Here is a 16,977-nt window from a genome sequence, read left to right as displayed (position 1 = left end):
AAACGAACAGGAAATGACATCACCACAAACCCCAGGAACCCCATCCAGGAGAAAGATATAAATAGAAAGCAGGAGCCAACAGCTTCGCTTCACTTGGAGGTCGCCACTGTTGATGTTACCTAGCCAGGTAATGAAACGTCTGGATATCAAACCTACAGCTCAGCGAGCAAACCTACACTCTAAACCTCAACCTGAACTACAAACCTTCACAAACCTTGCAGCTGTCTTTCCAAATGCATGTATATCTTATCCCTCATAATCTTCGCAGCTAACCTATTTAAGCTTAATGGTCTATAGTTCGCAGGTTTTTCTTTGCACCTCTTCTTGAATAAGGGCACGACATTCGCCACCCTCCAATCTTTCGGGACCTCACCTGTGGCTAACGATGATGCAAATATATCAGCCAGGGCCTCCACAATTTCTTCGCTTAGCTCTTGCAGGGTTCTTGGATATATCTGGTCAGGACCAGAAGACTTTTTCACCTTCATACATTCCAATACATTCAACACCTCCTCTACTGTGATATGGACTGTCCCCAAGATACCACTACTAATTCTCCAAGTTCCCAAGGCTTCATGTCTTTCGCTATGGTAAACACAGAGGAGAAATATTCATTGAGAACCTCGCCAAACCCCTGTGATTCCACACATACATGTCACTTTGGTCCTTAAGGGATCCTATTCTCTCTCTATGTATTCTTTTTCCTTTAATATATTTAAAGAACCTCTTTGGATTCACCTTAATCTTCTCAGCCAAGGCTATCTTGTGCCCCCTCTTCACGTTCCTGATTTCCTTCTTCAGTAAACTCCTGTATCCCCTACATACTCCCAGGGATTCCCTATATCCCAGCTGTCTATACCTGAGCTATGCGTCCTCCTTTTTTCTGGTCAGACCTTCAATATCTTTTGTCATCCAGGGTTCTTGACTGTTACAAGTCAGGAAGTTCCAAGCTTTACTTTTGATCTGGTCCAGTACTGTGCCAAACAAAATTTCCAGAAAGGTTGATGAATTTGATCCCCCACAATTTCTGTACTGGGTGATATGACTCAATGAGATTGCGCTAAGAAATATCAGCTGTAACAGGATTTAAATCTAGCTCTCACTAGAGAGATAAGACGGCAAATATCCAAATGCGGTCTGGATCTTGATTGATGTCATATATGCAACTGAATGAAGATCAGATGAGATGAGATCTTGTACAACCAGTGGTCCAGAATGATCCACAAACATTGATCACTTGGGTAATGTGATGAAAACAGCCAGTCAGTCACAAGAAACCATACCTCAAGCGTCAGCACCTTTAAATGATTGAAGAAAGGTGAAGAAGCTACATGTAATTTACAATACATGTTCCCAGCCTTTTCTTTGGGAGCATTTCTGTCTATTATTCTTTACAGAACCCCACAATCTCACCCTCCAATTTTCTTACCTATCTTGCCCTCCAATGACTGTACTTTCAGTTCCATTTCTGCTCGAGTCTTTTCACTCTTTTGTAATTTTTGCAGCAAACTTCCCACATCCACCATTGCTCCGTTATAAACAATCAAGTTGCTGCTTTCTGACCCGTTGCTGGATTCTGGTTTCACTGTCAAACTAGGCAACAAAAGTTTGTTTCCTAAAATAAATATACAAAGAGGCATGTCATCGCTGGAAATGGATTCAAATTGAGCCCATAATGATAGAACAAAAGTTACCACTTCTATGGAAAGTGAACTTGTGCAGTTTCAAATATTACACTTGACCTCGGAATGTTTGATAGGGGCAGTGGACAGTGAGCATAACTCTGCAATTAATCTTTTGTGCCTGCCCTTGGGAGTATGCAATTGCACAGTATTACTCCAGATTATTACCAAGAAAGATGCGATAAAGATGAAAAGACTGCAAGAAGGGAGAACGTTCTTACACAAAAGAGATGCTATTGGAGAGTGCTTAGCTAATAATATGGATGGTTTATCCCTAGGGATGGGAAGTACAGAGCTTGAGGAGTGGAAGAATCGGGGTGGCTTGAGTGAACAGAGAGGTGGAGGCTGGAAGATAGAATTAATGAAATTTGCCGACTAGGGTGAGGACAGAAGTAACAATGTTAGAACTTGCTTCTTTTTCTTACTGCAGAATTTTAAAATTTTATATTATAAGTTCTACTGGCTGATGTGGTGCAGAATTGTCCTGTCCTTTTTCACTAAAGCCAAAGACTAAGATCCTCTGTTTCAAGTACAATAAGAAATTGCAGAGGCAATAGGGTCTTTCAAGAGTTTGTGAGCTCTGTCTTATGTTTCTGTGACCCATAGCGTTCAGCACCTCGCTTCTTCACCACTCTCCTTCAATACTACCTATCCCAGAACAAGGAAGAAAAATTAGAAAAAAGGAAAACAATAAACAGAAATAAACGGGAGGCTAAGAAAGAGCAGCACAAGAAGAGACACCAGAAATAGGAGCAGGAGAAAATCATTCAGCCCCTGAAGCCCACTCCATCAGTCAATGAGATCATGGTTAATCTTCTACTTTAACACCATTTTCAAGCATTTACCCCCACATCCCATAATGTTTAAATTTTAGTATTACTTTCTATTGATCTCAGTCTTGACTATACTGTCTAAGTGAGCCTCCATCATCATCACAGACTGTAATGGCCTGCTGCTTATTCTGAGGCTGCAACTCCTTGTTCTAGAGATTCCCAACTGGGGAAATATCCTCGATGCATTTACTTTGTTAACCCCTGCAAGGTTGTTTTTTTTATTGTTGAATAAAATAATCTTTGTTTCCGAAACTCCAAAAACTACAGTCCCAGTCTTTTTTCAGCCAATTTGTGCTTGGAATGTTTTGCTTAGAGGCTGGTTTATTTGAGGCACTCAGGAGCATTAGATGTTTATTTAAGTAAAAACAATGGGCAACATTATGGGAAAGGCAGGAGATTGGCACAGTGTCAAGCTGGGGCAAAATAACAATTCCACAATATTAATGATTCCTCATGAGACAATTCTTCCATTCCAGGAATTAGCTCAGTGAACTGTCATTGCATTCCCTCTACAGTTAATATTTTTCCTTAGTGAAGGAGACCAAAACACAGGTGTAGGCCATTCAACCCTTGAGCCTTTTCTGCCACTGAAATCATAGCTAATCTGTGACTTACCTCTATATAAGGTAATCTGTGCCTTAACTCCATATACCTGTCTTTGCTGCGCACCCTTTAAGAACTTTGCTAAACAAACATTTGTCCTTCTCAGATTTACAATTAACTGAACTAGAATTAACGGTCATTTGCGGAAGACAACTCCAACTTCCAGCAGCCTTGTGTGTAGTAGTGCTTCCATACAATTCTTCTGAAAGAGTCTGATCTTCATTTTCAAACAATGCCTCCTATTTATACAATCCCCTTTTCTATCCTCTCTTTTCCTTTTAGAAAGCTTGAAGACTTCCATCAAATCACACCTTAAACCTGTGTAGTGTCACAGAAGTTCTGTGTAATTACACGAAGACATCTTTACCCCATGTTCAAATCCACTAATGATAAAGTGGTTAAAGCATACATATCATTTGCCTTAATTGCTTACTGTATTGCTTGCTAACTTAGAGTGACTCATGAACAAGGACCCAAGTTCCTTTCAGAGTCAATATTTTCCAGTCTCACTATTTAAGAAATACTCTATTTCGGCTTCTCCCACTAAGGTGGATAACCTCTCAGTTCTCCACATCATATTTCTTCTTCCAATTCTTTTATCCACTCGCTTAACTTCTCAATTCCTCTGAAGTATCTTTGCACCCTCCTCAACCCGCACTTCCGCCAAGCTTTGTTTTATTACATTAGGAAATATTACTTTTAACCCCAAAATCTAAATCATTAATATCGAATAGCTGCAGCCCAAACACAAACCCTCGTAATACCACATTATTCAGTCTGCCAACCAGAAACGACCCATTCACTTCTTCTTCATTTTCTCTCCATTAACCAGCTCTCATTCCATGCTAGTTTATTCCCTCCAAACAGACTCGCTTGAATTTTATTAAACTCCTTTTGAGGGACCTTATTGAAAGCCTTCTGAAAAATCTAAATGTACTCATCCACGAGATCCCCCTTATCTTTTCTGCTCATTAGAGCCTCAAAGAAATTCCCATCAATTTTGTTAACATGACTTCCACTTCATTCATCTGTTAACTCTGCCTGAACATTCCATTAACTGAAAATACCCTCTTATTTCATCCTGTTTTGATTGTATAGTTAATAAGACTGTTATAGACAGACTGTTATCCTATAATCCCACTCTGGTTAACAGTTACATGGAAGTTTTGACCTCAATTGCTTGCATAACTTTGCACCAAATTTTAAAATTTACTCCAAATGATTTTAAGTTTTAAAAGTAGAATAAACAAACAATTTTGTTGAAGCCCAGCTTAATATAAGCTTAGAAAGTAAGGGCAAAGGTGAAAACCACAGTGCAGGGCATCAAGGAGAATGGAAATCAAAGAGTTAACTGTTTCTTATAAAAGCTTGTAGATTATAGAAGGAAAGAATGAAGTAAGTCACCACTGTGATAAAAATTGAGTCAACTTGTATATAGGTAATTGGTTGTTTTTGTCCTACACCTCTGAATTTAATAAGACGACCTATAGAAAAAAAAATCAAACCTTTATTTCTACAAATAAGTGACTTAGATTTTTAAATGACTCTTTTGTGGACTGTGGGCATTGAGGCAAGTCCAGCATTCATTGCAGCAAGTCCAGCATTCATTGCAGCAAGTCCAGCATTCGTTGCCCATCCAAAATCAACTGAGTGACTTGATAGGCTATTTCAGAAGGCCATTAAGAGTTAACCACATTAGTCTGGGTCTTGAGTAGGCATAACTGGGTTAAGAAAGGCAGATATCCTTCCCTAAAAGACATTAGCGAATGAGGTTTTACAACAACTGATGATAGTTTCATGGTTGGTATTATTAAGACCAGCTTCAATTCCAGATCTGTCAAGTGAATTCAAATCCCACCAGCTAAGAAAGCATCTGGTACGAGTGTTATCGGCTATCTGCAGATGTAGTGTGGGCATGCAATGGAAATCTTATCTGCAAACTCAGACAATAAATGGGTGTACTGTTCAGCCAATTTTTTAAAAAAAATACCATAGGCAAAAGATCAAGCTTCAATTTATAAATTGAGTGTTGGAGCCGGCAGCTATAAAGTCAAGCAAATTGAAAAGGCCGAGTTTCACAAATTTACAGCCTGGGACAGGATGAATAAAAAGAGGTGCAATACCTAACAAATGATCAGATTCCACTTCATTCTCTGTCACTTTTACTTCATCTTTAGAGCCATCAGTTAGTTTCCTGTACAGGCAAGAGTCTCGCAGCACAACTTTACTAATTAACTTCTTAACCTGGAAATGAAAATTTTAAAAGTCAACAATTATAACAGGTAAATTGATCAGTCTTCTCCTTTGAACTTCTGAAAATCCCGATTCTTGTTAACTACTTGTTCCACTGATAGTTCTTCCCCACTTCATGTTGCTGTTGGCCATATCTGAACACATACAGGGAATATCCACAAATATTTTATCCACAGTAGGAACTCTAACTATTCTTCATCCTAGAACAACACAGCTTGAACCAGTGCAGCAAATATGACTGGTTGAATCTGCCCTCTCCAGCCTAAAGGTCAAAATTACTCCAGTTGTGATCAGAATAGAAGACAGGAATCTCTCAATTTATGAGACACAGCCAGATACTGACTTCAGAGAATTGGGTACTGCAAATGCTGGAGATGAGAGTCAAGATTAGAGGGGTGCTGGAAAAGCACAGCATGGAAAAGGCAGCATACGAGGAGCAGGAAAATCGATGTTTCAGGCAAAAGCCCTTCATCAGGGATGAGGGACCTGATGAAGGCCTTTTGCCTGAAACGTCGATTTTCTTGCTCTTCGGATGCTCCTTGACCTGCTGTGCTTTTCCAGCACCACTCTGATCTTGACCAATATTGACTTCACTGACAGAGGGTTTAATTACTAATCAGAGCCACAGTGACTGAATAGCATTATAAGCACAAACCCATTTTTCCTTAGTCCATGGATACCTAGGTAATTTGTCCCTGTCAGGATTTCTACCACAGAGCGACTGCAGCACACTTTTTCCCCAATCTGTCCAAATCTCTGAATTTCTGCATTGTTTAATTGTATTTTTGCTTACTGGCTAAGATTCAGTTTATTTCACTGCAGACTTTTTTTAGTGGCTAAGAAGTGCATCATTTCCTTTGTTATTGATGTGTTTCCTGACTGTGATACCATTGACCAACAGTGTAGAATAAATGAATGAGAAATTATACCTGTGCACGTGAAAGATGGAGTCCAAGAGTGTAGATGATTTCTTCAAGATCTTTCTCAAGCAAAAAACCACAGTAACTTTGGTCAAAATAGACAAAAGCAAGAAGAAGATCCTTGTTGTGCGTGAACAGCTGTTTCTTTTCCTTAAAGAATCAAGACAAGTAGTCAGGCCACAAAACTGATTATAGTTTTTTTTAAGGCTAGAAAATTTGCTTTTTTCCACCTGCATTGAATCCTCGTCTGTACCCTCTGATTTAATTTATGTATTGGTACTAGCACATTGGGACAATGACAATTAAACTGGTAAAAGTCTTGTGTACTACTCTCAGCTCATCTGCAAAGTTGCTAATTCACCAGTACGTCCCCAACTATTATCAACTCTCATACAAATGCACCCACCAAAGCCTCAGTTTGCTTTTAAAATAAATTCTCCATACACAACATAAAGTTGAATGCAATTACAAGACCATAATAATAGCTCTAGCTGATGTTTCTCACAGTTCAAGTGCAGAAAAAAGAATACATGGGACATTTTATTTCACCAAAACACTATTGACTGTACCAGTCACAAACTGAGTCTACACCTTCTCTTTAGAAATGTTTTCCCTGGATCTCCTCGTTCCTTCCACTCTGTCATCCTTCCGATCTCTGTCACTCTCTTCCTCATCTCTATCTGTTGAAACAAAGTTTAATAAAACATCAAGAGAAGCTGCACATAATAAAAGTGAATCATAGTGACAAGACCATTAAATGCGCAATCCATTATTTGGTAGCATGAAGGAACTTTGTTTAAGGTCAGCTGTCCCAAAAAGCCAGGCAGGTTACTTCTATATGTTCAATTTAATCTCAGAAGAAACCATACTGTTATATAGAAAATGTTGTCGGGGCTTCACTGAATGAACAAAACTAAAAAGAGCCAAGGACAAAGTAGCCTACTTGATTGGCATCCCATGTACCATTAAACTGTAGAATCTTCCAAACTCAAGATTTCTACCATGAAGTTACTTACTGACAAAGAATCACTGAATTCAAAACATTACGACGGTTTGTCTCTCTAAAGATGCTACAAGACCTGCTGAGCTTCTCCAGTATGTTATTTTAGCACTTGAATGAACAAGGATGGCAGAGGTCAGAATATCATCACCTGAAATCCTTACAGAATCCTGATATGGAATTTCATGGCTGGGTTAATGTTGTTGCATTAGAATTCTGTAACTCCTCTTCCAACAGCAGTACACAGACTGCTCAGGCTGCAGTCTTAAAGAAAGTAGCTCATCGCCACCCTATAGGACATTTATAGATGGATAACAAACTACAGTGATGCTAACATCCTCTAATTTAAACAAAAACTGCTTGACCGGAGTCAAGTCAAAGCTGTGAGAGGGTGCAATGGAATGAGCCTGAGACAATAGATCCTTTGATGGGTGTGCAGGTAATTATGCCAGTTTGTGATATTTCAGACTGATGACCCAGGGAGAAATCAGAGGTCCTGGAGTTTCTCTTTCTTCCAGGTCCCTTATAACACCCGTATCCACAACTTTTAGCTTTTACCCCATATCATTTAGATGCCCAGAATTAGAAATGATTTGTGGGTTTAGCAAACCTTCTTGGCTTTCGTACACTGTGTCCCTATGAATAGCGCTAATAAATGCTAGCCAAGCCAGAAACACCCACAGCTGAAAATGTGCTGCTGCAAAAGCGCAGCAGGTCAGGCAGCATCCAAGGAGCAGGAGAATCGACATTTCGGGCATGAGTCCTATCTCCAGCATCTGCAGTCCTCACTTTCTCCCAGAAACACCCACATCCCACGAACTAATTAAAAACCCTGTTACACTCTCATCAACCCATTGAGGGGGAAGTGGAGTCTGAGGGTTTGGAGGAAGAAGTCATCATGAGAAACCACAGAGACAGGAGAATGTCATGATGTCATATGTGGGTGGGGAAGCAGACATCAGACACCATGAGACACCACCAAGGATAAGAAAAGAGTGGTGTGATTAGGCCCATGCCAGGCCAGGGCTACACACAGTAACAAAGGGGGAGGTTGACAAGGTACAGTCTACGTGAGAGACTAGTTAACTTGGAAAATGGCTGAGTTGTACATCAATCTAGTTGGCTAATGAACCTGCACAGTCCGAAGACCCACAAGGTTGGGATAGTCTGTGGCTTCCTCTTCTACACCTTGATGAAACACATGGAATATAATCACTATAGAGCAGGGTAGGGAACATGATAAAATTTAAGAAACATCCACGAAAGAAGATTTAAAGCAGAATATAAAATGATTGACCTAGATGACAAAGTTTGGTTCAACGGTTGCATGCAAAGGAGAAGGGGACTTGCTGGCCAGGGCTTAGTACAGAGGTTCAAAAATATAGCAAAAACTGTTTTTGGCCCCTTTTCGAGGCAGGATTGTGCATTTTGAAGGTTGATTAAAAAATATGATAAGTATTTGAAGGTTAAAGTAACATGATTAAATTTATTTCACTTTCATTAACTGATAATAATTACAGATTTTGCATCAAAGAAGATGTCAGGAGCTTGACAAAAGTGAACAGCACAGTAAAAACAGGAAGTGTGCAATCAAAGATGCGCACTTAGAATAAACATCAGAGGATATATGTAACATTGAAAGGACTGAGAGATGGGCAGAGGGGCAGGGTTGTCTTGTTAGCAAGAAATGAAATTAAATTGATATGAAGAAGTGACATTGTGTCAGAAGATGTAGAATCTGTGCAGGAAGAGTTGAGAAATCACAAAAAAAGTTATGTACAGGCCTCCAAGTAATAGTCAGGATATGGGGAAGATGATGATAAATCAGGAGATAGAACAGGTTGTATGAAAGCACTATTACAATTAGCATGGGGAACTTCAATATGCAGCTGGACTGGAAAATCAGGTTGGTAGCAGATCTTAAGGAAAAGAATTCATGGAATGTCTACAAGATGTTTCTTTTTGGAGCAGCCTGTGGTGTTGCCCACTAAGGATCAGGCAATTGTGGATTTAGTGATGTGAAATTACGCAGATTTGATGAGGGAACTTAAAGTAAAGGAATTCCGAGGGGACAGTGATGTTAATATGATAGAATTCACCTTGTAGTTTGAAAGGGACAAACAGGAATCAAATGCAACAATATTATAAGTGAATGAAGGTAACTACAAAGACATGAGGGAAGTGCTGGACAGAGTTAACTGGAAGGGGTGCATAGCAGGGAAGACAACGGAGCAGCAATGACTGGAGTTTCTGGGGGTAATTTGTGAGGTATAGCAGAAATTCATCCCAAGGAAGAAGAAACATACTGTGGGGTGGATAAAGCAAACCACGGCTGACAAGGGAAGTCAGGAACAACATGAAAGAAAAAGAAAAACCATGTGATAATTAGATTAGGTTACTTACAGTGTGGAAACAGGCCCTTCGGCCCAACAAGTCCACACCAACTCTCCGAAGAGCAACCCACCCAGACCCATTCCCCTACATTTACCCCTTCACCTTACACTACGGGCAATGTAGCATGGCCAATTCCCCTAACCTGCACATTTTTGGACTGTGGGAGGAAACCAGAGCATCCGGAGAAAACCCACGCAGACACAGGGAGATTCCACACAGACAGTTGCCTGAGGCAAGAATTGAACCCAGGTCTCTGGCACTGTGAGGCAGCAGTGCTAACCGCTATGCCACCATGGTCGAGGTAAGTAACGGAGGATAATTTAAAAAAAAGCAATAAGGAGAAGATGAAATATAAGTGTAAGGTAGTTAGTTACATAAAAAATTCCAAGATGTAAGAGAGGGGCAAGAGTGGACAATGGAGCGCTGAAAAATGAGGTAATAGGGAACAAAAAAATGGCGGAGAAATTTAATTGGTACTTTGCATCAATTTTCACACTGAAAGAAACTGGCAACATACCAGAAATTCACGAGCATCATGGGGCAGAGGTGAGTGCAGCAGCCATCATCAAAAGGTGCTGGAGAAGCTGAAATGTCTGAAGGCAGATAAATCATCTAGACGGGATGGGCTGAAGGAGGTAGCAGAAGACATTTGAGAGACACTGGTGGTGATCTTTCAGGAATCACTGGAGTTAGGGAGAGTCCCAGAGGACTGGAAAATCGGCAAATATAACATCCTTACTTAAGTAGTTAGAGAGTCAGAAGGCAGGGAATTATAGGCCTGTTAGCCTGACCTCAGTCGTTGTAGGATTTGAGTCCATTATTAAGGATGAGATTGCACAGTATTTGGACGTGCATGGCAATACAGGGCAGAGTCAGCATCACTTCTTCAAGGGGAGGGTCACCTCTAGTGTCCCTGCTGACTTCATTTGTGGAAGCGCACCCAACTCCTCGAGAATTATGTCAGGGAACTGGAGATAGATGAACTTCAGATCATTCGGGAGGTGGAGGGGGTCACTGAGTGGAGTTACAGGGAGGTAGTTACTCCACAGCCACGTTAAGGTTTACCATCGGGGTAGGAAAGGGAACCGGCAGGCAGTACAGGGATCTCCTGTGATGGTTCCCCTCAACAGCAAGTATACCATGTTGAATACTACTTTTTTTTGGGGGGGGGGGGGGGGGAAGAGGAAGAAACGACTTACCAGGGATAAGCAATGGAACACAGGTCTCTGGTGCAGAGTCTGTCCCTGTTGCTCAGAGGGTAAGGCGGGAAAAGTGGAGCAGAGCTTTAGTCACTGGGAACTCCATAGTTAGGGGAACAGATAGGAGGTTTTGTGGGAACAACAGAGCCTCACGATTGGTGTGTTGCCTCCCAGGTGTCAGGGTTCGTGATGTCTCTCATTGTGTTTTCGGGATCTTTGAGTGGGTGAGGGAGCAGACCCAAGTCGTGGTCCACATAGATAGGAAGAAAGGTGTGGATCTAAGGCAGAAATTCAGGGAGTGAGGATGGAAGCTTATAGCTAGAACAAATAGAGTTGTTATCTTTGAGTTGTTTCCCATGCCGTGTGCTAGTGAAACGAGGATCAGGGAGAGTGCAGAGCTGAACACATGGCAGGAGGGAGGGTGTTGGGTTCTTGGATAATTTAAGTCTTTTCTGGGGAAGTTGGGACCTCTACAAACAGGATGGCCTTCACATGAACCAGAGGGATACCAATATCCTGGGGAAGAAATTTACTTATGCAAGGACGTTCAAACTAATGCAGCAGGAGGAATGAGAACCTGGATTGTAATTGAAGGTAGTGAAGATAGGGATAGGTTTACAATGTCGCAAGAGGGCACCGGCAATCAGGATGTTGGTTTGAAATGTGTGCACTTCAATGCCAGGAGCATCAGGAATAAGATGGGTGAACTTGCAGCATGGGTTGGTACCTGGGAGTTTGATGTTGTGGCCATTTCAGAGACATGGCTAGAGGAGGGACAGGAATAATTATTGCAGATTCAGGGATTTCGATGTTTCAGTAAGAACAGAGATGGTAAAGTTGGGGGTGGGGGGTGGTATGTGGCATTGTTAATCAAGGGTAGCATTACAGCAGCTGAGATAACGTTTAAGGACTCATCCACTTAGGTAGTTTGGACTGAGGTTAGAAACAGGAAAGGTTACCCTGTTGGGAGTTTCTATAGATCACTGAATTGTTCCAGGGATGTAGAGGAAAGGATAGCAAAGATGATTCTCGAGAGAAGCAAGAGTAACAGGGTAGTTGTCATTGGGGACTTTAATTTACCCAATATTGACTGGGAATGCTATAGTTTAAGTGGTTTAGATGGGTCAATTTTTGTTCAATATGCGCAGGAGGATTTTCTGACATAGTATGTAGACTGGCTAATAAGAGGCAATGCCATACTGGATTTGATATTGGAGAATGAATCCAGCCAGGTGTTAGATTTGGAGGTAGGTGAGCACTTTGGCGATAGTGACCATAATTCAGTGGTTTCCAATAGCAATGGTCAGGGATAGGTATAGACCACAGAGAAAGAAGTATAACTGGGGGAAAGGTAATTGTGATACGATTGGGGAAGATTTAGGGTGCATAGGATGGGGAAGGAAACTGCAGGGGATGGACACATTTGAAATGTGGAACTCATTCAAGGAACAGCTACTGTGGGTCCTTTATAAGTACATATATATCAGGCAGGGATAGTTGCTGAGAGAGGGAGCTATGGTTTGCTCAAGAAGTTGAAGCTCTTGTCAGGAGAAAGGAGGTGGTTTCTATTAAGATGAGGCATGAAGGCTCAGTTAGGCGGCTTGAGAGTTAGAAGTGTGCCGAAAAAAATCTAAACAGAGGGCTAAGAGGAGCCAGGAGAGGACGAGAAAAGTTGTTGGTGGTTAGGATCAAGGAAAACCCTTCGGCCTTCCATATGTATATTAGGAATAAAAGAATGACCAGAGTAAGGTTACTAGAGTAAGAAGAAGGGCTAATCAAAGACAGTATTGGGAAGTTGTGTGTGGAATCTGCGGACATAGGAGAAGTGCTTAATGATTAGATTAGATTAGATTAGATTACATACAGTGTGGAAACAGGCCCTTCGGCCCAACAAGTCCACACCGCCCCGCCGAAGCGCAACCCACCCATACATTTACCCCTTATCTAACACTACGGGCAATTTAGCATGGCCAATTCACCTGACCTGCACATCTTTGGACTGTGGGAGGAAACCGGTGCACCCGGAGGAAACCCACGCAGACACGGGGAGAACGTGCAAACTCCACACAGTCAGTCGCCTGAGGCGGGAATTGAACCCGGGTCTCTGGCGCTGTGAGGCAGCAGTGCTAACCACTGTGCCACCGTGCCGCCCACGAATTCACATTGGAAAAGGGCATTGCTCGTGAGAATACAGAAATGCAGGCTACTAGATTAAATGAGATTGCAGTTAACAAAGAAGAGGTTTTAGCAATTTTGAAAGATCTGAGAAAAAAAGACCTCTGGGCTGGATGGGATTTATTCTTGGATTGTCTGGGAAGCCAGGGAGGAGATTGCAGAGCCTTTGGCTTTGATCTTTATGTCATCATTATCAACAGGAGTCGTGCCAGAAGATCGGAGGATAGCAAATGTTGTTCCCTTGTTTAAGAAAGGGAGTTGGAACAACCCTGGTATAGGCTAGTGAGCCTTACTTCGGTTGTGGGTAAGGTGTTGGAAAAGGTTATAAAAGATAGGATTTATAATCATCTGGAAAGGGATAATTTGATTAGGGATAGTCAACACGATTTTGAGAAGGGTAGGTTGTGCTTAACTAACCTTACTGAGTTTTTCAAGGTGACAAAACAGGTGGTTGATAAGGTTCCACACTGTAGGCTATTGCACAAAATATGGAGTTTCGGGATTGAAGGTGATTTAGCGGCTTGGATCAGAAATTGGCTAGCTGAAAGAAAACAGTGGTGGTGGTTGATGGGAAATTTCCATCCTGGAGCTGTTACCAGTGGTGTGCCACAAGGATCTGTTTTGGGGCCAGTGCTGTTTGTCATTTTCATAAATGATCTGGATGTGGGCGTAGAAGGATGGGTTGCGGATGACACTGAGGACAGTAGAGTTGTGGATAGTGCCGAAGGATGTTGTGGGTTAGACAGACATAGATAAGATGCAGAGCTGAGCTGAGAAGTGGCAAATAGAGTTTAATGCAGAAAAGTGAGAGGCATTTCACTTCAGAAGAAGTAACAGGAATGCAGAATACTGGGCCAAGGGTTAAATTCCTGGTAGTATAGATGAAGAGAGAGATCTCAGGTGTCCAGGTGCATAAATCCCTGAAAGTTGCCACCCAGGTTTATAGGGTTGTTAAGATGACATATGGTGTGTTGGTGTTTACTGGTAGGGGGATTGAGTTTCGGAGCCACAAGGACATACTGCAGTTGTACAAGACACTGGTAAGGCCGCACCTGGAGTATTGCATACTGTTCTGGTGGCATTACAGGAAGGATGTGGAAGCTTTGGAAAGGGTTCAGAGGAGATTTACTAAGATGTTGCCTGGTATAGAAAGAAGGTCTTACGAGGAAAGACTGAGGGAACTGAGGCTACTTTTGTTGGAAAGAAAAAGGTTGAAAGGTGACTTAATCGAGACGTATAAGATAATCAGAGGATTAGATAGAGTGGACAGTGAGAGCCTTTTTCCTTAGATGGTGAAGGCTAACACAAGGGGACATAGCTTCAAATTGAGGGGTAATAGATTTAAGACAGACATCAGGGGTAGTTTCTTTACTCAAAGAGTAGTAGAGGCATGGAACGGCCTGCCTGCAACAGTAATAGCCTCACCTATGTTAAGGGCATTTAAATGGGCACTGGACATACATTTGGATAATAATGGAATGGTGTAGGTTAGATGGGCATCAGATTAATTTCACAAGTCGGTGCAACCTCGAGAGCCAAAGGGCCTGTACTGCGCTGTAACATTTTTTGTTCTATGTTTATGCACTTTGGGAGGAAGAATAGAGGAGCAGACTATTTTCTAAATGGGGAAAAGCTTTGGAAATCTTAAGCACAAAGGGAATTCGAATCCTAGTTCAGGATTCGCTTAAATTTAAGGTTCAGTTGGCTGTCAGGAAGGCAACTGCGATGTAGGCAATCATTTCAAGGCGGCTAGAATGGAAGGTCAGAGGAATGCAGGACCTTGCAGCCCAAGTTCATAGTTCCTTGAAAGTAGAGTCGATGGTAGGCAGGATAGTGAAGAAGGTATTTGCTACACTTGCCTTTATTGTCAGTGTATAGCAGTTGCGATGCTATGTTGCAGCTGTACGAGACATTGGTTGGGCCACGATTGGAACTGTGTTCAATTCTGGTCTCCCTGATTATAGAAAAGATGTTGGTAAACCTGACAGCGTTCCAAAAAGATTGACAAGGATGTTGCTGGGGTTGTGGGGCTTGAGTCATCGGGAGTGGCTCAATAAGCTGGGGTATTTCCCCTGGAGCGTCAGAGGCTGAGGGATGACCTTATAGAGGTTTATACGTTTTCACAGGGGAGGGAAGACTAAATGGGAGGGCATTGGTTTAAGGTGAGAGGGGAAAGATTTAAAAGAGACCTAATGAGGAATCCTTTTTATGCAGAGGGTAGTGCATGTATGAATGAACTCCCAGAGGGAGTGGAGGAGGCTGGTACAATTACAACATTTAAAAGGCATCTGGATGGGGAGATGAATAGGAGATGTTGAGAGGGATACTGGCCAAATGCTGGCATATTGGGACTAGATTAATTTAGGATAAATGGTCAGCATGGACGAATTGGTATGAAGAGTCTGTTGTCATGCTGTACAATTCTATGATGAGAACACATAACATAGAACAGTACTGCACAGGAACAGGTCCGTTGGCCCAAATTGGGCTGGTCATGATGCCAAATTAAACTAATCCTTTCTGCCTCCCCATAGTTCATATCCTTCCATTCCTTGATTATTCAGATGCCTACCAAAATGGCCCCATAACACTTCTATTGTATCTGCCTTCACCAGTACAGTGGCAGCACATTCCAGGCAACTCCCACTCTCTGTAAAAAATAAACTTGCCCCTCACATCTCCTTTGAACTTTCCCCCTTTTACCTTAAATGCATTTCCTCTAATATTAGACATTTAAATTCTGGGATAAAGATTCTGACTGTCAACCTACTTATGCTTCTCATAATTTTATAAATTTCAGTCAGCTCTCCCCTCAGCCTCTGCTACTCCAGAGAAAACAACCCCAGTTTGTTCAGCATCTACTTACAGCTCATACGCTCTAATCCAGGCAGCACCCTGATAAACCTCTTCTGCACCCACTCCAAAGTCTCCTCACCCTTCTTGTAATGTGGTGACCAGAATTGAAAGTAATACCCCAAGTGTGGCCTAAATAAAGTTTTATAAAGCTGCAACATGACATCCGGACTCTTGTATTCAATGCCCCTACTAATAAAGGCAAGCACACCTACTTGCCAAGGACATTTATGGCCTCTCCATGCTCTCCTAATTCTCTGCTTAAGTTTTTTCCTGCTTACTTTATATTCCTCACGGGATCTGTACGATTTTAGCTTTCTAAACCTTACATATGCTTCCTTTTCCTTTTTGATTCACAACTTCCCATGTTATCCAAAGGCACCTTGCCAGCTTTGCTCTTTCTCCTTACTTGAACATGCTGGTCCTGAATTCTGATCAGGTCTTTAAACAACTCCCACATGTCAAGTGTGGACTTGCCTGATGACAGGTACTCCCCATGATCTCTCCCTAGCTCCTGCCTAATATTGACATAATTCGCTCTCCCCAAATTTAGTACCTTTTTGCAACAACCTGACTTATTCATAGCTATCTTAAAACTTAAGGAGTTGTGATCACTATTTCCAAAATGCTCTCCATTGACAGGTCAGTCACTTTGCCAGGCTCTTTTGCCAATACAAGATCCAACCAATACAAGATCCAATATGGCCCCTCTTCTAGTGGGACTATCCATATGTTTTAAGAAACCCAATTGGATGCGCCCAACAAAGTGTGCCCTAAGTGTCTTGCTCTATGCAAGTCCTGGTCAATATTGGGGAAGTTAAAGTCACCTATTATGACAACCCTGCTGTTTTGCATCTTTTCATAATCTGAAAACGTGTTGCTGGAAAAGCGCAGGTCAGGCAGCATTCAAGGAGCAGGAGAATCGACGTTTCGGGCATGAGCCCTTCTTCAGGAATGAGGAAAGTGTGTCCAGCAGGCTAAGATAAAAGGTAGGGAGGAGGGACTTGGGGGAGCGGCATTGGAAATGCGATAGGTGGAAGGAGGTTAAGTTGAGGGTGATAGGCC

General features: G+C 41.9%; 1 protein-coding gene across 4 annotated transcripts in view; it reads right to left on the bottom strand.

Moving 5' to 3' along the window:
* Positions 1–16,977, bottom strand: part of ccar1 (cell division cycle and apoptosis regulator 1) — a 131,172-nt gene that overhangs the window by 12,931 nt on the left and 101,264 nt on the right. For all 4 annotated transcript variants that reach the window (XM_043683131.1, XM_043683130.1, XM_043683132.1 and 1 more), the window contains exons 20-23: positions 6,883–6,971; positions 6,301–6,441; positions 5,242–5,362; positions 1,430–1,615 (exon numbers count right to left, since the gene is read on the bottom strand). In XM_043683131.1, the coding sequence (XP_043539066.1) occupies positions 1,430–1,615; positions 5,242–5,362; positions 6,301–6,441; positions 6,883–6,971 (537 nt within the window). The remainder of the gene's footprint in view (positions 1–1,429; positions 1,616–5,241; positions 5,363–6,300; positions 6,442–6,882; positions 6,972–16,977) is intronic.

This window comes from Chiloscyllium plagiosum, chromosome 46, assembly GCF_004010195.1.
Source record: "Chiloscyllium plagiosum isolate BGI_BamShark_2017 chromosome 46, ASM401019v2, whole genome shotgun sequence".
In the NCBI taxonomy this organism is placed as follows: domain Eukaryota; kingdom Metazoa; phylum Chordata; class Chondrichthyes; order Orectolobiformes; family Hemiscylliidae; genus Chiloscyllium; species Chiloscyllium plagiosum.
Note: the sequence above shows the minus strand (reverse complement) of the source record. Positions and strands in the feature narration are given on the sequence as shown.